At 32.8% G+C, this 24,427-nt stretch overlaps 1 protein-coding gene across 2 annotated transcripts; it reads left to right on the forward strand.

Annotated features, from left to right (window-relative positions):
- Positions 1 to 4,980: 4,980 nt before the first annotated feature.
- Positions 4,981 to 12,349, forward strand: LOC131021830 (probable mitochondrial adenine nucleotide transporter BTL3). Of its 2 annotated transcripts, none has more exons than XM_057951124.1 (5): positions 4,981 to 5,145; positions 5,362 to 5,811; positions 9,411 to 9,714; positions 10,414 to 10,881; positions 11,908 to 12,349. In XM_057951124.1, the coding sequence occupies exons 1-5, from the start codon at positions 5,096 to 5,098 to the stop codon at positions 11,974 to 11,976; spliced, it is 1,341 nt and encodes a 446-aa protein (XP_057807107.1). In that variant the 5' UTR covers positions 4,981 to 5,095; the 3' UTR covers positions 11,977 to 12,349. The 2 variants fall into 2 exon arrangements, with proteins under 2 accessions (XP_057807107.1, XP_057807106.1); XM_057951123.1 differs by having other exon boundaries at positions 4,994 to 5,151.
- Positions 12,350 to 24,427: the final 12,078 nt, after the last annotated feature.

A 24,427-nucleotide genomic window follows, 5' to 3' on the forward strand; every position in this document is an offset into this window, starting at 1 on the left:
TACATCCACGGTTAGTTGATCAGACTGACAACTTCACTGAGCGTGTGCTTACGGGTGCATAGCAAACCTAGACAACTGAAGATCCTATCTTCAGTACCAACACACTGGGTTGGATTTCTCACTCTTAGCTTCACTGAGACAAAAATATGCCTTTCCGCAAAGACTATGATCTCTCGGAGTCAGAACACTGGTCTGAACTCCTTACAACTCAAACTCTCAATTCGGTCGGTTGAAAAGAGGTTCGAAAACTTGCCAACTAGATTACAAAGAACAGGTTCTCTGTAATCAGTTATACCTAGGCTTTGGATGTACAATATTTGCCTAAGTTCTAAGAGAATGTATGTAATCAACAGTGACTGATTTTTGGCTTTGTGATTCTCTTCTTCGATTCAAACTTTGGAATGACTTTGAATGCTGAGTGACGAATTCGGCAGCGTTTCAGCTTTATGTAGTTGAATCGATGAAGATTGAAGTGATCCTCGAGCTCTATTTATAGGAGACATTTTGAATAGATCTGTTAGCTGAAATGGTCTTCAATAATTCTTCCGTTAGAGAGTAATTTGAACTTGGGCTGAGGCTTCAATCTTCGAGGTTCCTTAGTTTGGTGAGAACGGCTACTTTGAGGAGCAGGAGATAGGACATCTCTGAAAAGGTAATCACCAAAAGGAAGGGCCTTTGCAGAGAAAGGACGATCCTGAGATCTCTGCATTTAATGCGGCTGTACTTCTGGAGTGCGTGGCTTTCTTTAAGCTTTGGAGCTTCAGACCGAGGAAGAATGTTTAACTGATACTTGACTTTAGTATCAGTCCGCTGAATCCACGTGGCTCGTATTAAGTAATCGGTCGTAACTGATTCTAAGACTGATTAGTCAAATATCAGTATTTGACTTTGCCTTAATCGTCACATCAGTCGGCAACTTCAGTCTTCAGTCCTCCGGCTTCAGTCTTCAGTCTTCAGAACAACAACTTAACTAGAAAAAGAACTCTAACACTTGAGTTCGAACTACAAGTGAAACTTATTGATTTTGGTATCATCAAAACTAGGATTAGGATATTTCATTAAGTTCCCAATAGTTATCGATAATTTGAAACGGCCCTACTTTTTCACTTATATAGGTGATCTCCTATAAAGAGTATCATGCCATACTCCACCTAATAAAGCTATAGGAATCATTAAAAGCTTTAAAGGCTTACCATTTACCACAAGCTGCAGGCTTCGCACTTGAGCAGCTATGAGAAAGGATTTTGAAAGTTTCAAGTGCAACTTGAACTTTCATAATTTAGTTGTCTCATTGAACCATGTTCTTGGGATCTCCAGTCACCATCGTTGAGTTACCAATATGAAAGTTCTTTAATGTGTGGATTTTAATCTCATTCCCCTTACTACATTATACAATAGATCACAATTAATACCTATGGTAAACGGATCCGCAATATTGTCTTTTGACTTTACATAGTCAATGCACATTATTCATGTAGTGATCACTTGCCTAACGGTATTATGTCTTCGACGGATATGTCGAGATTTACCGTTATACATACTATTCTTTGCTTTACCTATGGCAGCCATGCTATCACAATGTATCATAACCGGAGGCAAAGGTTTTTCCCAACAGGGAATATCTTTTAAGAAGTTTCTTAACCATTCGGCTTCTTCGTCGGCTTTGTCTAAAGCAATAAATTCCTATTCCATTGTAGATCGGGTTATACATGTTTGCTTAGAAGATTTCCATGATATTGCTCATCCACCAATGGTAAATACAAAACCACTTGTGGATTTAGAGTCTTTAGTGTCGGATATCCAATTGGCATCACAATATCCTTCCAAAACTGCGGGATATCTCGAAGAAGGTATACTATGTGAGATTGTGTGTTTTAAGTATCTCAACACTCTTATTAACAAAGTCCAATGATCCTTTCCGGGATTACTTGTAAACCGACTCAATTTGCTAATAGAAAATGTTATGTCTGGGCTTGTATAATTTGATAAGTACATTAGGCTTCCGATAATCCTTGCATAGTCTGATTGTGATACGGGTTCACCTCAATTTTTGGCGAAGTGTATACTTAAGTCAACAAGTGTTTTAGCCGGAGGGAGATCGAAAGCGTTGAATTTCTTAAGCACATTCTCAACATAATGAGATTGTGATAAGACTATTCATTCGGGTGTTCTAAGGATCTTAATTCCTAAAATCACATCAGCTAATCACATATCTTTCACGACAAAATTCTTCAAAAGGTGCAACATACTCGCCACCTCGATCACTTCGAATCATTTTGATCTTGGTGTTAAGTTGATTTTCAACTTCATTTTTGTATGTTTTGAAAGCTTCGAATGCTTCGTCTTTGCTTCTCAAAAGATACACATAGCAAGATCTTGTGCAATCGTCTATAAATGTTATAAAATAATTTTTTCCACCTCTTGTTTGCACAAGTTTTAAATCACATAGATCGGTGTGAATTAATTCAAGAGGTTTCGTTGATCGTTCCACTGAATGAAAATGAGGTTTTGCCATTTTAGCTTCAACACAAATTTCATATTTTTTGTGTTGATTGAAAGTCAGTTTTGGCAATAAGTCTAAATTTACCAAACGACGTAGTGTATTTAGATTAGCATGTCCTAATCTATCATGCCATAAATTAGGAGACTCAACCAAATAAGCAGTTTTCTCGTTTATTTCATTAGGTCAAATTACATTTAAAGCACTAAGCTTGAAAAGGCCGTTATCTATATATCATTTTCCTATAAAATGATCATTCTTGGTCAGTACAACCTTGTCGGCTTCAAATACTATTCTAAAACCAGCTTTGCTCAAAGCAGATCTTAAGACAAGGTTTTTGCGGATGTCGGGAACATGCAGCACGTTTTGCAGGGTTATCTTGAGTCCCGACGTCATCTTGAGCACAATGGTTTCAGATCCGACGATCTTAGATGCGACAGAATTGCCCATATACAATTTTATGTTTCCGGAGACAGCTTCATAGGAGGAGAACATTGCTTTGTCAGCGCAGATGTGCCTAGTAGCACATGTGTCGATCCACCAGGCACCAACCTACTGGGCTGCCGATCATGTTGACTTCGTCTACGACTGCTGATAAGTCGAGTTCGGCTAAGTCGAGGGGCACACTTTTATCCTCCGTCACGTTGTCTTGATGGTGACTATTTTTCTTGTGTTTCTTTGGTTTGCGACAATCCTTCGCCATGTATCCGGTTTTTCCGCAGTTGAAGCAATCTGCTTTGATCCTCTTTTGATTATTCGAGTCTCATAATGAAAAATTTGTTGTATTGCTTTTTTTCTTCTTCTATTATTATGCTTTTCAAATTGTTGTAACACTTCATTCAATACTACCTCTTCTAGACGAACATTATTATGAACTTACGAACATAAGTATGTTTATTTGTATGTTCATTTGTTTTTATACGAACATATCAACGAACATTAGTATGTTCATTTATTTTTTATACGAACACATCGACGAACATTAGTATGTTCGTAAGTTCATAATAATGTTCGTTGGTTCCCAGAATTGGAAAATGAGGAATTTACGGGATTTTCTAAACTTGAAGAATTCAGATTAATCTGATTCATTGATTTTGGTGAGATCAATGGCTCTGATTTAGTCTCTATTCTCTATATAGGGAAGTGGTCTCCATTGAAGCTGACCCTACCTTACCCTTTAGGCTTTACAGGCTTTACGGTACCTGACTTGGAGCAAAGCTCGTGTAGAGCAATCAAAAACTTTCAACTTATAAATTAGATAGAAATTTTCTTATGAAAAATGAAGATTTTACTATATATATATATATATATATATATATATATATATATATATATATATATATAGGGGTGGGCTACCGTGAGAACACATCTTAAAATAAGAAATAAGAGCAATTTTTAATGTATGAATTTTATGTAGAATACGTATGAATTCGCTGTATAAAGGTATGAATTGTGAAAAATAAATTTTTGTTACCTTTGAGATTCGAACTCAGGACCATAAATCCATCCAACAGAATTACGAATCAACCGTAGATCTTGATGATCTAAAGGCTGAAAATGATTCTTATTTTATATCTTAAGAAATGCTCTTATTTTAGCTTTTCCCTATATATATATATATATATATATATAAAATATACAATAAATAAGTAAACTTTTAAGCTCTCAATCCCAATACATTATGCATTTTCTTAGTCTCAGACTCTCATTTTAAACACTTTAATATTTTATTCTCAATATCTGAAATTTCACTTGAATTATTATGTAGTATTCCTTTCGTTCACATAAGAGTTTCACTTACCTATTTTTGTTTGTTAACAGAAAAAAGTTTCATTTCACTTTTTAAATTATTATATCCTATATTTTCTCTTATATTTATTTTGTAAATTATACTTTTATTTCAATTTTTAACTAATAATGTATATTTATTTCACTTTTTTGTACTAACATTACCCTTATAAATTGTACTCTCTCCGTCCCACGAATCTTGACACGTTTGATTTCGGCATGAGAATTAAGGAATTGTAGATTAGTGTATTAAGTGTATAGTTAATAAAGTATAAAAGTGATAAAGTGTGAGAGAGAATGTAATAAAAGTGATAAAGTAAGAGAGAGAAAGTAATAAAAGTGATAAAGTAGGAGAGAGGAGTTACCTTATTTAGAAATATGTCAAGAGTCGTGGGACGGCCCAAAAAGAAAAACGTGTCAAGATTCCTAGGATAGAGGGAGTACATTTATTCTAGTTAAAACAACTTTATAAAACATGTAAACATTACATAATATGATTCTTTTTCATGGACGGATGAACTAATTTTTTTACCGTATTAGATATTAATAATTATTTTGTGCTTCCAGGACAAGAAAAATTCTAGATCCGTCCTGTTTATGGTTGGTCTTCCTCGTCTTGAGTGTACTTGCGTTGTTTGGTGGATATAGCTTCCTCTTTGTTTTCTTAAAAAAAAAGAAAAAAAAATTGAATTTTGCAAAAGAGAGCAAAACCATTTACACTTTTTACACTTTAGGGAAAGCGTGGGACCCTTTAAAGCACCAATTGCTAAGCATGGCAGGAAACCGAACTGCAGGGATCATTGAGGAATGCGTAATGTGCATCTGCCGCCCGGCGATGGAAGCAATGCAGTGAATCAGTATCAGTCTCTCTCTGGAAATCAATGCCCTTTTTATTCCATTCTCTCTTCTCCTTCAATCCGCCTTTCGCCTAATTCTCTCTTTCTCTCTCTATATATACATACATGTTCTCTTTCCCTCTCTAAGTAGATATACATTCAGTTGTTGTTAGGTGGCGAAACTACAGCTATTTTCTAATTTCTTTCCGAAATGCTTAATCTAGAACACCATTTCAGGAGCTCGTTATCAGTTAACGACGATCTGCGGCAGAATAATTTGCGTATAGGCGGCTTGTTTCTAGAAGAATCGCCTCCGGCGTCGTTTGTTTCCTTGATTTCTCCGAAGAAGAACGCCGTCGCGGCGGCGGCTGGGTGCTCCTATCGGAGGAGCCGTCGGAGGGGATTGGATGGAGGTAGGAGTCGGAGTCGAGGGTTTATATCTGTGACGCTATCGTCGATTAACGGCGATGGCGGTGGTGGTCGAGGGAGTTGCGACGAGGAGTTGTCGGTGAGTAGCGTTTTGGGGAATGTAGGAGAGAAGAGTGTGGAGAGTGAGAATGAAGATGAGAGCGAGGTGTTGGTATTGAAGGAGGTGGTTAGGGAGGAGAAGAGTACAAGTGGCGGCGGAGGCACTTTTAACACTGCTAAGCATCTTTGGGCAGGTGCTGTTGCTGCCATGGTATCAAGGTTCGTGTTGTTTATATTCTCTTTATCTCTCCCTCTCCTCTCCCATTTACAGTTGTATGTATAGTTGGAGCTTTATAATATAATATCTCTGTTTCTTGCTTGTGGTGCTATTTTCTATAGGAGAAGAGTGAATTAGTTGTTCATGGTTGTGCATTGTGTGTACCTTCATCAGCTAGATAATGGTAGTATATTCAACTTTGACAGTATCTTCATCAACTGTGGATAAATTTGCAGTAAACATGCTTGATAAATTTGCAGTAAGCATGCTTGATCTTGTACCATACCAAGTAGGAGTCTTGCCCTACTTGTTATGTTACAAATGCTAAGATGATTGATCGTGTGAGTTCTACCACAAAAACACTTCTTACTTGCCAATAGGATTTCTGAAGGTATTCATCTCACTAAATTAAAATATTCACAAACTAGTTCTACTTGCTCCCTACCTTTCTATAAAACCCTCAACCATATCATTTCGTACTTTTGAGATATGTTTACATTGACTCCAGAGGCTTTTGTTCCATTGATGGACAAATGTGTCTCTTACGTTGATTATATTCTTTTACCAATTAGCATTGTCAGAGGGCCTAGAGACCAGGATCTCAATGAGGACCCTTTTTTGTAGCTTAGTTACTACAAGTGAACCTGAAAATACCGAGTGAAGCTCAAAGTTTTTGATGAATTTAGTACTAGAAGTAAGCCTAGCACTGAGTCTCAAGTAGGTCAGCAAGGATTACTTTTGAGATCAGTTTACATTGACTCCAGAGGCTTTTGTTCTATTTGATGGACAAATGTGTCTCTTAAGTAGATTATATTGTTTTACCAATTAGCACTGTCAGAGGGCCTAGAGACCAGGATCTCAGTGAGGACACTTTTTTTGTAGCTTATTTACAAGTGAACCTGAACTTACCCGGTGACGCCAAAGTTATTGATGAATTTAGTGCTAGAGGTATGCCTAGCACTGAGTCTCAATTAGCTCAGCATGCATTGGTGACGGCTTATTCTAGAAAGATGCACTGACAGTTTACAATGATTTTACATATACTATGCTGAAAATCTTTCAATTTCTTCAAAGTGGAATATATTATTCAGCTTTTAAAATGTAAATAACTTATGCACTTACTGTGCTTTGTAACTTCATGATCATACCAGAGGCCTTTTGGTGATTTTTTCAGATTTTTCTTACAAAGAAAATATGTAGAATGAAAGCAAAAAAGAAGGGAAATCTTGAGATAAAAAGTTATATTGACAATATGGAAGTCTTGAATGGGTAATTTCCAGCCAACAATGAAATGCAACTATTTTCTGTATTTTAAGGTGTAGTTGGGCAAAGTTTGTTAGGTCGTAGTTGAAGAACACAATATTACTGCTTAACTAAGTTGGGTATTATGGTTTGGGTATTGTGTGGTCAATAGAGTGGCTTATTATGATCACACTGCTTCAAATGATGACAATTTGGACCCTGCTCTTTCTTTTCTTGAACTCTCAGAAATGTGACTTGACTAGTTCTAACTTGATGGAAGAAGGCAACAGCAAAACAAATATCAATCACTGAACTACTATGTTGTTAGGCAGAAGATATTAGCACTTTTCTAGTTTACCTATAAAAAGTTTGTCCTGTTTTCTGGTTTGTCTCCATGCGTTCAAATTTGTAAGTATCATGTGGTTTGAGGCACCTAGTTTTTGATGAAATTACTTACCAAATACTATTAGGTATTAAATGCAACTGTAAAGTGAGTATGGTAAAACCTGTACAAAATAACACTTGAATTATAATCTCTAAATTAATTTGCTGAGTCTGACTTGAGCCAGTTGAAAGTCTAATAATTTTAATAATAACATAATAATATTTCAAAAGACCTTCTGTAAATCTATAGCTTGATCAATATCATCAATCAATAATTCCGTGAACAAGTAAAATGTGATTATATTGGACTTTGTTTTTCTTAAAATTTTGTGTGGGAGATTTCTTAAACTTTTCTGTTGCATCTAAAAGATCGATGTTGCGTTGTCAAATTGCAACAAATACTTATGAAAAGTTGTTTTTAATAATGAGTGTTTCCTTCTGTATAATACAATGAATATTATTTAATTAGAATATCATTGAGTTATTTTTCGTAAAAATCAATATATGTTAATATAATGAACTTTATTTCTATTTTCATTAAAGGATTATGATACGTTAGTGAAATGAAATATCTGTTACGTAATTAGATTAATAATCACTTGATTGAAAAAATACTTTTTAAATTAACTTATTCAACAATTAATACCTTTACAAATCAATAAAATATCATGGTTCCCAACAAATTTATTTATACAGGTTTTAGGTCGCATGGTTAATGAACTATTTGACACAATTATTCTTATAAAACAGGATGAACATCAATGCTAGCTCAAGCTGGATTCATATTACTTCCGATGGAACTTTTTAAGTTTTTACTGATTTGGCTCCCTAAAAGTTATCATCAAATCAAACTAATATTTGTCTGGCTCCCCACAAATTATCAACAACTCAAACTAATATTTGTGCAGCCAATCTAAGTATATATATTGATCCGCAAGACACCTAAAATAGACATGGAAATTCCTTAACTGCTTTTTTTTTTGGGTACTGTGACCAGCCACTTCTCTGAATTATTCTTGTAGAATAATTTCATAACAATATTTGCTTACAATCTATTGCAATATTATACTCCCTCCGTCTCTTAAAAACATGCGGCGGAGTGAGTGGCACTGGTTTTAAGAAATGTTAGATGAGAGTGTATTGTGAGTGAGAAAGGATTCCCACTTTATAAAGTGTTACTCCCTCCATCCCACGAAGCATGACCACGTTTCCTTTTTGGTTTGTCCCACGAAGCTTGAACAGTTTCCTTATATGGCCAAAAAATTACCCTTTATTCACCTTTTCACTTTTACACCTACCACACTTAACACACAAAATACCAATTTCTTAAAACCCTTGCCGAAAAGAACTTGGTCGTGCTTCATGGGACGGAGGGAGTATGTTAGATGAGAGTGTATTGTGGTGGGCTGATGGTTTTTTTGTGAATAAGTATGAAAAGAAGGGATAAAATATAAAGGGATTGTGGTGGGGTAGTGTTCAAAAATGGAAAGTGCATGTGTTTGTGAGACGGCCTAAAATGGCAAAAGGTGCATGTTTTTAGGAGACGGAGTGAGTATGTTTAAGGAGATAGCAAAAAAGAGCTGGTATTTTTTTTTTGTGGTACTGTTGTTTCTTAAGAAAAATGTGATATTAATTTTCTTAGTTTATACATTAATTTGCACATTTCCTTTTCTCTTTTATGGTTACTGTAATTTCATCTTGCTGCTAATTAATTTGCAATTCCGATCAGTCATATGTTTTAATGCTAAAGCCCATGAAACTGAGGAAATTGTTTTTCTTCCATCCTACTACTGCTTCCTCGAAGGGCAGTAAGTTCAAAGAAGTACTTCTTGATCTTTTCATTCAAATGCCCTATAGAATTTCATTGTTTATAGATCATGTGGAACAATCGTTGTGGTAAAAGTTAACTGCTTTCTTGTTACAATCATGCACTGATCCTGAACCTTTTGAATCTCCTACATATTTTCTGCATCAGAACCTTTGTTGCACCATTGGAGAGATTGAAGCTGGAATATATAGTTCGTGGTGAACAAAGGACTCTTCCCGAGCTTATTAAAGCAATAGCTAATTCTCAAGGGCTCAGAGGATTTTGGAAGGGGAATTTTGTCAATATCTTACGAACAGCTCCATTTAAGGCTATCAACTTTTACGCGTATGATACCTATAGAAATCAACTGCTCAAGGTGTCCGGCAACAAAGAGACAACAAATTTTGAAAGATTTGTTGCAGGTGCTGCTGCTGGAATTACTGCGACAGTGCTCTGTATACCCATGGACACTGTAAGTCACACTTTTAAATGATTTTTTACATACAGGTTTTGCTTGAGTATGGATACTTGTTTCCATAGATGTAATTGAGTATCCAATGTGTTTTGCTTCTTGTAGAACACATAAATAAACATTAATTGGACGATGACAATCAGAGGGTCCTGTCTCCTGATCTAATGCCTAGCGTATCTCTTTTAAATTTTCTTCAACAATATATGCTGGAAAAAGTCCTGTAAACCTGTCCATAGTGGATTACTGATTTCATTTTGCTGTATATTGCTCTATTGAAAATAATTTAGAAAGTGCTGTCTTTGGGTTCTTAAGATTTAAGATTAAAAAATCTGTCTATTTCGATATAAGTTATAACTCACAAAACTGAGTTTGTGATGAATGGATGACCTCTTACATGGTTGAGTATTCAGGATGTTGTGTTTCATAAAGCCCCTGTTGCTCATTATTAATAGAGATTGAAACCTTCCCAATAAGATTCATCTAAATGATAAGTGATTTGTATAGATTTCTAGCAGGATGTAAACTGATGTCGATTTAGTAGCTTGTTTGTGATCGCGATTAAAAAATTCAATATCTGAGGAGATGGTTCCTAGTGATGGAGAACAATTGTTTGTGGATGGAAATTGAAATTCATATGGTGCCAAGATTATGTGTTTGGCGCAAGACCCTTTGAATAATCTTCTTTTCCGAACATTTCAGATCAGAACAGTTATGGTAGCTCCTGGAGGGGAAGCCTTGGGTGGAATAATTGGTACATTTCGTCACATGATCCAAACTGAAGGGTTCTTTTCTCTGTACAAGGGTCTAGTTCCATCTATTATTAGCATGGCACCTTCTGGTGCTGTATTCTATGGAGTATATGATATATTAAAATCGGCATTTCTACATTCCCCTGAAGGAAGAAAGAGGCTTCAACATATGAAGCAACAAGGTAATGACTTGAATGCTTTTGAACAGCTTGAGCTGGGTACTGTCAGGACTTTAGTATATGGAGCAATAGCTGGTGCCTGTTCTGAAGCTGCCACATATCCATTTGAAGTCGTGAGAAGGCAGCTTCAGATGCAAGTTCGGGCCACGAAGATGGGTGCATTGCAAACTTGTTTAAAGATTGTTGAACAAGGTGGAGTTCAAGCACTCTATGCTGGACTAATCCCGAGTTTATTACAGGTACCACCTGAAGCATGTCAGGACGTAAATTTTGTGCCTTTTTTACGTTCTTAATGTGAAGATTTTATGTCTTAATTTTCAGTATTTATTTATTTATTGAACCTCCCATGTGTAAAGGGACAGGCTTTGGGATCAATAGATATACTGTCCTAACATTCTTGTCTGCTTGATATGGAACTTCATGGGATTTACGTAGCTGTAACTCTCTGAAGCCTTTGTAACCCAGATGTTGATATTACCTTGAGAGCTAGTTAGAGACAGGAACACTAGAAAAATATTGACCCGGCAGATAGAAATGAAAAAAACCCAAAAATATGACAAGCGTATATGAGCATATTTAGAATTTGCTTAAATTCTGGTTAATTTAGAATTTAAGCATATTTTTCTAGGCTAGATTGACACTTTGCTATTGGAAGTTTTCTTGCAAAATCTATTATGAAAAGGGCTTGAATCTATGCCATAAACATTTTACACTTTGTTTTACCTCTCCAAATCTTGTCACCGACTCAGTATTGACTATGAAATCACTGTAGTTTCTTTAGTTCTTCAAATTCAAACTGCTATCAAACCAATCAAAACTTTTGCATTGTATAACCATTTTTGTGGAACTTACCTTGAGTTTGTAAGAAATCAGAAGTTTATTCAAGTAAGTACACATGCATTCGGTTTAAAGTTTAGGTAGCTTATACATCCCTTTTATTCAGAGGAAGTCAAAACTCAAAAGGAACATTATGCTAGCAAACCCTTAATTTCATTTGCTGCCTTTACGTTGGGTTGTACTTCTAACACTTCCTATCTTGCATAGCTCCCATTCTTGATCATTCATATGGCAATAAACTAATTTGTCATGATTGCGGTTCATGTATATACATTTCTCATACTTGACGTTAAATTGAAATACCAGTGGTTTCAAGTAATTCCTTAATTTGCAGTAGTTTGTCAGCAGTCATAATAATTACTATCATAAAGTAAACTACATATGCTAATTTTATGTAGCTAACATTGTTGCTATACTCGAACTCTCAGGTATTACCATCAGCTGCCATTAGTTACTTGGTATATGAGTTCATGAAGATAGTTCTTAAAGTGGAATGAAACTAAGAGCTGCTCTTCTCAGCCAATTCTATCTTGACTTGATACTTACAACGAGGGATGCTCTTTACTTGAAGAAAACTTGACGACGTATCTTTCTGGTCTCTTCTTGATTATTTGCAAAAGAATGCTGGATTACATAACACGCTAAGCTCTGAATAAGAAAGCATCCATTTTTTTGGGCTACTTGTTATGGTCGAGGTGGGGGTAAAGATGGATTGCCTATTTCATTGTTGTTAGTAATTGCACCTAAGTAGCTAGACATAGCTTATTCTAGTTGTCTTGCAGGTGTTGCTTGCCTATCTCATGTAAGAAATTGAAATGATAAATACATTCTGTCTCATATATAACTTCTGCCCATCGCGGAAATTATTTATTTTTTGTTTTTAGTGGACACCACAGCAGTTATTTGTACTTTACCAAAGGTGGGCTGTTTCTGCTGGCTGTGTTCAAATTATGAAAATATGAATGTTTCTCTCATAACTCTTTTTGAGTCGGGGGATAGATGGATTGAGACTCGAATTAAGATTTTTCATGCTAGTAGAGAGGAGGAGCTTGTGGTTTCTGTCATAATTGATATTTTCTCCGTCTCAATAATCTTGACCTATTTTTATTTTTTAGCATGGTTATTAAAGAGAGTTAAATTAAAGGAATAAAGGTGATGACCAACAACTTTATTGGAAAAATTGAATGCAAGCTAATAATCTTAATTAAAGTATTCTTACTTTTTAAATTAAAAAAAAAAACAGAATTTAAAGTGAAACATGTGGAAAAAGCAGAATTTAAAGTGGGGCGCCTTTTTCTGGCGCCAATTACCAAATTGTTGAACAACAAAAGTTAAAGACCAACAACCAAAAATAAGGAGTTCAAATTTCATCTCAATTTTTAGTGGAATTCAAATTTCCCTCTAAAATTCTCAAAACTACAACTTCAAAGCAATCTATAAAAGCTGGACAGAATACATAATTTTTACATACATCAGGCGGCCTCTAAAATTCTTTAAAAGCCAAAAAATGAGACGAAATGATTTAACAATAGGTGAAAGGAATTCTATTGTTCAGTTTCCTCTTCTAGATAGCAAAGGTGGGACTCGTTCTCCACTTTCACTAACTATCACTCTTATAATTTTATTTTTTGTGGGACTCATTCTCAACTTATCAAATACATAACTAATTTTTATTAAAATCCATGTCATTCTCTCTTATGAAGATGTTTGGGGTATGGAGGGAGTATTAAGTTTGTTCAAAATCTTTAAATTTGACGGATAAGAAATAATTTAACTAAACATATGTCATCTGACTATCATCTCATATGGACTTAATAAGACCAGATAATCATATGAAGCTCTAAAGACCACATATGACATTTGAACGTCAAAATTTTGAAAATCATATTCTTGGAGTTTGAAATACCACATCTGAATTTTGAACATCATCTTGTATGGAACTTGAAGATTATAACTTACTTATGAGTATCATTTTATCTAGAATTTGTGAAACTATAATTAAGTAATGAGAATAATCTCGTCTCAAACTTTAAACAATATAGTCAAATTTGAAATCATATTCAATTATATATATATATAGTTAATTATTTAAGTAAATACATCTATATATAAACATATTATATATATACATATTAATTTGTGAGTATGATGTGATAAAATTAAACTAATACTCCCTCCGTCCCGCTTCAAATGTCTGCTTTCTTTTGGGCACAGAGATTAAGAAATGTGTATAAAGTACATAAAGTGAGTATAAAGTAGATAAAGTGAGTTGTTGGAAATTATTTAAATATTAAGTATAGAGAGAATGCGTATTGCCAAAAAATGAATGAGACGTTTGGAGTGGGACAACCCAAAATAGAAAATGGGACATTTGGAATGGGACGGAGGGAGTATTATATAATAAAATAAAATACAAATATAAATCTTTTTTAGATATGAAAATTGATTAAAAATTTAGAAAAAAATAAGAATGAGTGAAAATTGAAGAAAATTAAAATAGAGTGATTATACGGCTCCACGTAGGATATGATTTATTTTGCTATTATATATATATATATATATATATATATATATATATATATATATATATATATATGTGATGGAGTTCTATGGAGACCACTTCTTATATAGAGAATGAAGACCAAATCTTGTGCGTCGATCTTGCTTAATCTAACGGTGATCATTCGTCCATTAATTATTGTAATTTTTCCATATTTATTTATTTCCCTAATTACAAACTAATCAAATCTTTTATTTATGCTCAAATCTCTCCCTCACTGATCTGTCCCTCTCTCCAAACTCACGCTCTCTCTCTCTCTCTCTCCCACATGTTCGTAGAAAATACTAATGAACATACTAATGTTCGTTGATATGTTCGTAGAAAAACAAACGAACATACTAATATTCACATAGAAAATACTGATGAACGTACTAATGTTCGTTGCCATGTTCGTAGAAAAATGAATGAACATACTAATGTTCGATGATATATGCGTAGAAAAACAAATGAACAGCTACGTTCATTGACGAATGGTATCATATCAGAAAAGGAATGGAGTATTTCACAGGATTTCATAAACATACCAAATTAATTTAATATCATGGAATTTTATGGTCCCTTGATTCAAATTCATCCAACATACATGATGTGATCTCTATTCTCCATCTAAGTAGGTGGTTGCCATGGAAGCTAACCCTATATATATATATATATATATATATATATATATATATATATATAGGGAGAGGTTCAAATAAGAACCACTAAATAAAATTAGAACGGAGAACCATTTTAAGCCATCGATCATCAAGATCTACGGTGGATGCATCATCTTGGTGGATGAATGCAGATCCTGGGTTCGAATCCTGAAGGGAGCAAAAATTTTATTATTTTCGGATGCATTAAATTTAATAGCGAATGCATTAATTTATATAGCAGGTGCATTGATTTTAGTGGTTCTTATGTTCTCACGATAAGTGTGGTTCTCATTATAACCGCACCCTATATATATATATATATATATATATATATATATATATAGGGGAGGGCTAGAATAAAAACACTCTTAAGTGTATAAAATATAAATGATTTTCAGCCCTTAGATCATCAAGATCTACGGTTGATTCGTAACCTTTTTGGATGAATTCGTGGTCCTGGGTTCGAATCCCAAAGGTAGCAAAAATTTATTTTTCAAAAATATATAGATTTTGATGATCTAAGGGCTGAAAATCATTTATATTTTATACACTTAAGAGTGTTTTTATTCTAACCCTCCCCTATATATATATATATATATATATATATATATATATATATATATATATAGGGTGCGGTTATAGTGAGAACCACAATTATCGTGAGAACATAAGAACCAATAAAATTACTGCATCTGCTATACAAATTAATGCATCCGCTATTAAATTTAATGCATCCAAAAAAATAATTTTTTTGCTCCCTTCAGGATTCGAACCCAGCATCTGCATCCATCCGCCAAGATGATGCATCCACCGTAGATCTTGATGATCGAATGACTTAAAATGGTTCTCTGTTCTTATTTTATTAGTGGTTCTTATTTGAACCTCTCCCTATATATATATATATATATATATATATATATATATATATATAGATAGATTGGGCATATGCATGTATTTTATTTATTAATAACATTTAGTTGAAGAATATATTTTCTAAAAAATGAATTGACATATGAATTGATTGCTTTTCGTGGATTAATTTATTGGTATACTTTATTTAAGTTGTAGTCACACTTGGAACAATCTCAATTAAGTGGGTATAAGGATTTCTATTTTGGATGCCATCATTTTATTAAGTTAAATTTTTTGGGTGAATAAAAGGTGAATTGTAAGGCATGATGAGTTCTTGTTGGTCATTGAGTTTATATATATAAGAAAAGTTGGTATGAGGTTGGGAGGATAATCAAATGCTAATGTGTTTTAATTTGGCTGGGTTCCGATAATCAAATGGATATTTAGGATTTATAATAAAATGGATATGTTGGATTTATCTAATAGTTTTATACAATTATTTAATAGTACAGACTTTATCTAATAGTTTTATACGATTATTTAATAGTATAAAATTTATCTATAAATTTATATGATTATTTAATACTAGTTTTTAAATGTAAAAATTGATTAGAAATGTATAAATAAATAAGAATGAATGAGAATTGAGGAAAATTAGAATGAAGTGATTATACGATGACACGTAGGATAGGATTTATTTTGCTATAATGTAAAAAAAAATTGATGATTAGAAATATATAAATAAATAAGAATGAATGAAAATTGAAGAAAATTAGAATGAAGAATAAGATTTATTTTGCTATATAGGATTGGTTGCTTTGATTTCCACAAGATTCCCTCTCGTAAAAGTACACCAACATTATTTGTTTGTTTTTTTTTTTTTTTTTAAGGAACCAACATTATTCAGTATCAACGCTAATTGTGACTTGTGACCAACAACTACATCATATTTTATTTTCAAAGTATATTGCTAAAAAGAATATTTTAGTCTTAATTACGTTCTAAATAATAAAGTTAGAAACATTTTTAAATTTGATACAACGTTCATTTTTATTTTGTTATTGAGATTATGATATTATATATACTATGGTTGTATAAGAGCACTCCCAGTTGAAATTCCAAAATTATACTCTTATATTCTTCCCTAAAGCTTTCCTATTTAATTTTAGGATCTCGATTTTATAAATGCATACACCAGATCTCCTATTTTCTACATAAAAATAATAATTATGTGTGGGCCCTACTAATTATAAGCTTAAAATAAATTTAGGGTGGATGTAAATTTAAGATTGAATTTAGGTAGGTGTAAAAAATTTTGTGGGCCCCATCCAATTTAGGGGATCTGCTAGATACATTTTTTATATCATTTGCAATTATTTTAGCTTAAATTTAGAGTTAGTGATGCATTTAGGTGATCTGCTGGGAGTGCTCTAAGGATTAAACATGTGTGTATTTTAAGGACAATAATAAGGAGTTAAGAACATGAACATATTATAATGTCAGTATGCATATGATTGGTCTTATGATTTTATGATACAAATAATTTCGATGAAAAAGAATGATCTAAAAGAATGGACTCACACGGTAAGCAATACTCTGCATCTTTTGGTTGAGACCTAATAAAGTCTTTGCAATTTGTTCTAATCATGTGTTAAGTCAAGAAGAATTTTTCATTATAATAATTCAACAAAAATTAAGAGTTTTCTTCAAAATAATATAATTTCATTGTGAAAAAAATGTAATGTCCAAACAATGTCAATTTATATCTCTATTGAAAAATGTACTAAGATTTAGTGATATACCAACATGTTTTACCACAAAATCTGATGACATTTTAATTGAAAAAAAATAAAACAGTTTTGTAATTGTTACGGAATGATCTATTTAAATTTCACTATATTTTAATTGAAAATATGGCCAAGGTTTTTATTCCACAGAAATTAAAAATTTATGTCACTATTATTAGTGAGACGAAAGGCTTATAATCTTTTAATTCTTTGAGGCTCCTTTGGTTAGCAAAAAAAAGTAAAATTATTTGAGAATAGAAATGTCAAAGGTGGTCCGTCCCACCCTAAGCTGAGTAGAGCTAAGAAAATATAAGCTCGAAAAAAATCATGCCTAAAGTGTTTTATGTTTGAAATTGGGTAGCAACATTCCAGAGCTCATTTTTAGTTAATTACAAATTATCGTTTTGATTTTTTCACTTTTCATTGTGTATCGATCTGCAAGGTTGTGTTGAAATTTTGCAATCCCATAGTCGATATGATTCTGTATAGTTGGCCCAGTTGATTAGAGTAGAGTGGGCGAATTTGTTCTGAACATTTTGAACTTATTGAGTGTAAATGTGCAATTAACTTCTTGAACTTACTCGAGCTAGCGATCTATTTAAATTGAAAATTTTGTGAATTCATCAAATATTTTAATTCTAATGATACTTTCATGCTCACAATTAAATATCATACTTTGCACCTCCAATGTTATTTAAATTTATTATTATTATTATTATTATTGAAGAAAATTAAATGTGGTTAAAAAAAATGCCCATCTATGATGATCTATGAACGTGCTTATGTGAAAAATAGTTAAACTATATGAAAAAATTGAAAAAGACAAAAAAAAAAGGCGGAGCGCTAGACTCAACATTTTAATAGGAGTATTTTTCTTTCCAAAAATTAGTTTTTGTTTAATGTCTTCATTTTTCAGATTTTATTTCTTTCCAAAAATTAGTTTTTGTTTAATGTCTTCATTTTTCAGATTTTATGTGATCTTAAACTAGCTAGTAGTTTGAATAATAAGTCTCCAACACTTAATATAGTTAAATGAGTTTTAGGATTGACAAAAGTCAAATAATAAAATATGGATATATTTTTGACGTAGTCTTACATTGAAAACATTAAAATTATGAATATTATTTTGACCTAGTCATATATTACATTGTAGTACCTATTTTCATGTGAGCATTTATCCACTTTGGTGGTTCACTTAAGAGATGGACCATTTGCATCATTAAAACTCTATAAAAGTCATTTGGAAGCTCGTTGCAAGCACTTTCTTTTAAAGCCAAAACTAAAGAAATTTCATTCATTGTCGATGGAAGTTAGATTCTGCATTTAAATTGGAATATCGGTCAACCAAAGCTCTTCAACACATTACAAAATTCAGAGAAACAAGCTATATAAATAATGAGCTATCATATTAACTCTACGAAAACTATGAAAAACTCCAACAAATAACCTATGTGAAGCGTGCTCCATCACAACTTGAAGATCCTCATCAAGAAAAGGTGAAGTGGGGCACACACTATATTGAGAATTTTTTAACGTTATTGTGCAATAACTTGCAAATCATATAAAATATAGGTAAATATTAAAAAATCAAGTGTGACATGCTCAGACTAGAACCAACCCTAATATTTCGGGGACTATAGGCAAAAAGAAAAAAAAGAGGCCCTAAGAAAATGAAACTTCAAGAATCTTTTTGCACATGATGGTCTTCCATACTTGTGTGATTGCACAACTTTAATATTAACTATAAAATGCAATAATCAGAAAATAATGATCAAATAATTATCAAAAATTGCAAACCTTGACCCGGTTGTTTGCTCGGACGTTATTTGAAGTAGCATATCATATTTTATATTGAACTCAATAATTTATTAGTCCACGAGCTGTGCCGATTGTTCACATAAAAAGCTTATACATTTTTATAAAAATGAAATGAATATGTCTTTACTGTAACAATTAGAATATCATCTTTCACACCATTAATTTTATGGATTATGATTTTCAATTAAAAAATAAAGTCACACTCTAGTCTGAATTAGTAATGTCCAAGACTAACTGGAACCGGGTGATCCGACCCGTGCTCAATGGTCCGGGCCCCGAACGGTTGACCACTGGCTGGAATCAAAATTGTGAAAGACTCGATTCTGGGCCCGAAAATTTGGAATAAAAAATCGGTGGTTAACCATCAAGCCAAACCTCCGATTGATACTCCCTTCGTCCCAAAAGATTAGGGGTGTGCATTGGTCAGTTCGACCGAAGGACCGACCGTTTTTTACAAAAGCGAACGACCGATTGGTCCAAAAAAATTTGAACCGACTGATCAAATCATAACTTTCAAATCGGCCGAAAATTGAGCCGGCCAATTTTCAATTTTGGACCGATCGAACTGACCCGACCGGAATCTAAAGGAAAAGAAAAAAATTCACCAATAATTTCACAATTTCACCAATCTACCAAATTACTTTAGAATTCTTCCAAAGCTAGTTTAATTATTTCTTACGCTTTCATGGGGAATTCAAAATACTAGATATCGATGAATTTATTTTCTTCTGGAATGGGTAGGAGGATAGTCTTCCACTAAATTGATGATGGATTCATATTCTTGGACAACGGCTCCTCAAACAGCTTCTTCTATTAAGATAATGAAATAATTTATTAAGATAATGATAAACACTGGTGTTCACAAGTTTGAATTTTTTTAATATTCTATTAAGATAATGAAATAATTTATTAATGTGTGATTTCAAGTGGGGATTTGCGTAGACCTTTTGGATTAATGTATTTAGCAAAAATATGTGAAATGGTACACAGTATGTTGACTTTTAATGCTTATATCTGATTTAATATTCATACTAATATAGTGAATATTCTAAGAAAATGCATGAACATAATAGTTGTATATATATTATGAACGTATACTCAATTAACATAATGTACCAAACAACAAAAAAACACAATTTCTAATGGGTATTTGTAGAAGTGAACAAGTTCAGTAATTAATTTTTAGTGGAACTTAAATGTTTCATTATAATAAGTAACTCTTTTAAATCTTCGATCCCATTAATCCATTACTAATCGGTAATTATTTTTTGTTTCATTATGCTTACAAATATAGTGAATTCTCTTATAGATTTAATTCTCTTATAGTTTATGTTATGAACTTGATGAATTTTGTTGTATTTTTTAATGAACATGTACCAATATGTCAAAATATATAAATTCATATCGTGATCTGAATGTTCATAAAAAACATATTGATATTCATAAAAATTCCAATGATATTCATAAGAAATTTATGGGTATGTTTGATTGAACTTATCGAACATACATTTGTATCGATTGAACTTATATTGAATTGATTTTGAAAAAATTATATTCATCTTTATATTCATTTCCCAAATTGATCAAATTATATTTTCGTTTAATATAATGAATTTTTAATACGTTTTGTATGAACAAATAGTTATATCCTTTTAACTTTAATGAACAAGGCTCATTTTCTAGATGAACATAACTCAATTTTTTCAATGAATAGTTTATTAACTATGATGAACATATTTTACTGATTTGATTAACATATTTACTAATTTGGACGTAATTTTTTGAACTAGAGGGAATGACTCAAACATCAACACTCACCTAAGCTAAAATTCAAACACAAGACATATACATATAACCTCAATCAATCCGGGCAACTAAGAGGAACTGATAGCAGTAGATGATCATAAATCAATACTCACTGCCAAACACAAGCAATAACTAGTTACTATGTAAATTACAAGGCTTTCACAAACCAAGATATAGATTTGTTCACATGTCAATTGTCATGCCTCCAATATTTATGGACTGTTAATAGCAAAGCACAAAATCAGTATTTTCGAGAAATAAAAAAATATTAGGCAATAACAATTCAATTTCGACAGGAAAAAAAGGGATTCTCGTCAAACAAATAGATGGAGAGAAATATCTGAACGATTTTTCTCGCCGAAGGCAGAGAAGAAGCCCGTCGAGAACGTCCCCGCTGTAGAGAAGGCTCCAGTGAAGAAGAAACTAAAGGCCGGGAAGAAGCTGCTGAAGGACGGCAGCTGCGCCGCCGGACACAAAAAGAAGAAGAATAATAATAAAAGCGTGTAGAACTACAAGATCTATATCTTCAAGGTGCTGAATTCGACTGAATATTCAGAAGAAATTTGAAATAGAGTCAAATCCTTCCTCTTTGTGCGGCGATTCCGAGAAAAGAATAGTGATTTAAGGGGCAGCGATTTTCAGCCGTAGAAAGGTTACATTATTACCCTTCAATAACTATTAAATTAGTATCCAAATTTTACTAATTTATTTTAGAATTTAGATGCTGAATTTATTGTAACTGTTAGATGGCATGAATTCAAGGGTGGAGATTTATTCTCTATTCTTTATACTAGGGGGATTCTCCATTGAATTGAACCATATATATATATATATATATATATATATATATATATATATATATATAGGGAGAGGTTCAAATAAGAACCACTAAATAAAATTAGAACAGAGAACCATTTTAAACCATTCGTTCATCAAGATCTACGGTGGATGCATCATCTTGGTGGATGAATGCAGATCCTGGGTTCGAATCCTGAAGGGAGCAAAAAATTTATTATTTTCGGATGCATTAAATTTAATAGCGAATGCATTAGTTTATATAGTAGATGCATTGATTTTAATGGTTCTTATGTTCTCACGATAAGTGTGGTTCTCACTATAACCGCACCCTATATATATATATCTATATATATATATATATGGTGCGGTTATAGTGAGAACCACAATTATCGTGAGAACATAAGAACCAATAAAATTACTGCATCTGCTATACAAATTAATGCATCCGCTATTAAATTTAATGCATCCGAAAAAAATAATTTTTTTGCTCCCTTCAGGATTCGAACCCAGCACCTGCATCCATCCACCAAGATGATGCATCCACCGTAGATCTTGATGATCGAATGGCTTAAAATGGTTCTCCGTTCTTATTTTATTAGTGGTTCTTATTTGAACCTCTCCCTATATATATATATATATATATATATATATATATATATATATATATATATATATATATATATGAAATGGCTAAAATAAGAGCATTTCTTAAGATATAAAATAAGAATAATTTTCAGCCCTTAAATCATCAAGATCTACGGTTGATTCGTAATCCTGTTGGATGGATTTATGGTCCTGAGTTCGAATCCCAAAGGTAACAAAAATTTATTTTTCACAATTCATACATTTATACAACGAATTCATACGTGTTCTACATAAAATTCATACATTAAAAATTGTTCTTATTTTTTATTTTAAGATGTACTCTCACGGTAGCCTACCCCTATATATATATATGGGTGGGCTAGAATAAAAACACAACACTCTTAAGTGTATAAAATATAAATGTTTTTTAATGTATGAATTTATCCAACAGAGTTACGAATTGCGAAAAATAAATTTTTGTTACCTTTAGGATTCGAACTCAGGACCACGAATTCATCAAACATGATTACAAATCAACCGTAGATCTTGATGATCTAAGGACTGAAAATCATTTATATTTTATACACTTAAGAGTGTTTTTATTCTAGTCCTCCCCTATATATGTATATATGAGAGAGTTCAATGGAGACCATCAAGATTTCAAAGGACGGAGACCAAATCTTGTGCGTCGATTTTAGTATATCCAACAATGATCATTCGGCTGATTAAAATTATAATTCTTCGTTTGATTTATATAATAAAGGTTAGTTTTGTCAATTACACCATAAGCATATTCGTTTATTTCTGTAAATACAACTAATCATATCTTTTATTTATGGAATATTTTATTGGAGATACGTTAGATACGTGAATAATGTTCTCACAGAACTGTTGTGCAACAGATATTTACGAACTCGAATGATGCACTGCACCAAGGTTTTTATTTAATGTTCAGAATCTGAATTTATGTATTTTACGTTTTCAATACTAATGTTCGTCGATTTGTTCGTATAAAAACTAATGTTCATCTATATGTTCGTAAAAAAACTTATGTATGTATGTTCATAAAAATACTAATGTCCGTCGATATGTTAGTGTAAAAACAAATGTTTTTCTATATGTTCGTAAAAAAATTTTGTTCACCTATATGTTCGAAATAGATCAGTTCTAAGAATGGAAAGTGAGGAAATTGCGGGATATGGAAAACAGCCTCAATTCAGTGAATACGTGTTTTACAAATTTGACCTTTTCCAGTTAAATAATGATTAATCAACAATATTTAATTAGATCAAATCCCTCATCCGCATGAAATCTGATTCGTTGATTGGGATTAGATGAATGGCCTTGATTTGGTCTTTATTCTTTGATCTAAGAGGTGGTTGTCATAGAATGCAATTATATATATATATATATATATATATATATATATTATGATTGGTCGGTTCAGTTTTCGATTGACAAAATTCAGAATAACTGAATCGATCAAGAAAACTGAAATTCCTACAAAAAATCGACCGAACCGACCGACCACCCTAAAAAGACCAACTGAAAATCGATCGGTTCGATCTATTTTGGGTCGACTCGGTTTATGCGCACCCCTATATAAGATAGTACTCCATTCGTCTCATTAGTAATGTCTCAATTATTATATTGGGACGTCACATTAGTAATTTCTGATTTCTTTTTCAGCAAACAATTAACTAGTTAATTGATTATTAATAGTGGGCCCAACCTATTAATTAAAATCCTATGCACCCATTTTCATCTTTTCTTGCGGCAACCACCCCCTTCCTATCATCCCCTCCCCAAATTTTGTCTTGCGTCGTCGCCCCCAACCCCCAAGCTCTAACTGCATAGCACCAAACAACTCCGGAGAAGCAGTAGCTATCGATCGGCCGCAAAGTTTGGGGTAGAGCAACAAGGTTTCAGATGGCGGTGACAGAGGGCTCTTGGTGACGGAGAGAATATTCAATCAGAGGCAATGCTCCTCTATGATTTGGAATGAGTGGAATTTGGTTGCAGGAATGAAATGATATGGAATTTGGGGATTTAAAAAATGATTTCGTGTAGTTTTGGGATTTTTAGAGGTGATGGAAACGATTTT

The sequence above is a fragment of the Salvia miltiorrhiza genome, chromosome 4 (assembly GCF_028751815.1).
Source record: "Salvia miltiorrhiza cultivar Shanhuang (shh) chromosome 4, IMPLAD_Smil_shh, whole genome shotgun sequence".
In the NCBI taxonomy this organism is placed as follows: domain Eukaryota; kingdom Viridiplantae; phylum Streptophyta; class Magnoliopsida; order Lamiales; family Lamiaceae; genus Salvia; species Salvia miltiorrhiza.

Coding starts and splice junctions, on each gene's coding strand:
- LOC131021830 (XM_057951123.1), top strand. CDS start 5,096: ATGCGTAATGTGCATCTGCCGCCCGGCGATGGAAGCAATGCAGTGAAT. Junction 5,152..5,361: donor AATGCAGTGAATCAGTATCA/GTCTCTCTCTGG, acceptor ACACCATTTCAG/GAGCTCGTTATCAGTTAACG. Junction 10,882..11,907: donor TAATCCCGAGTTTATTACAG/GTACCACCTGAA, acceptor TCGAACTCTCAG/GTATTACCATCAGCTGCCAT.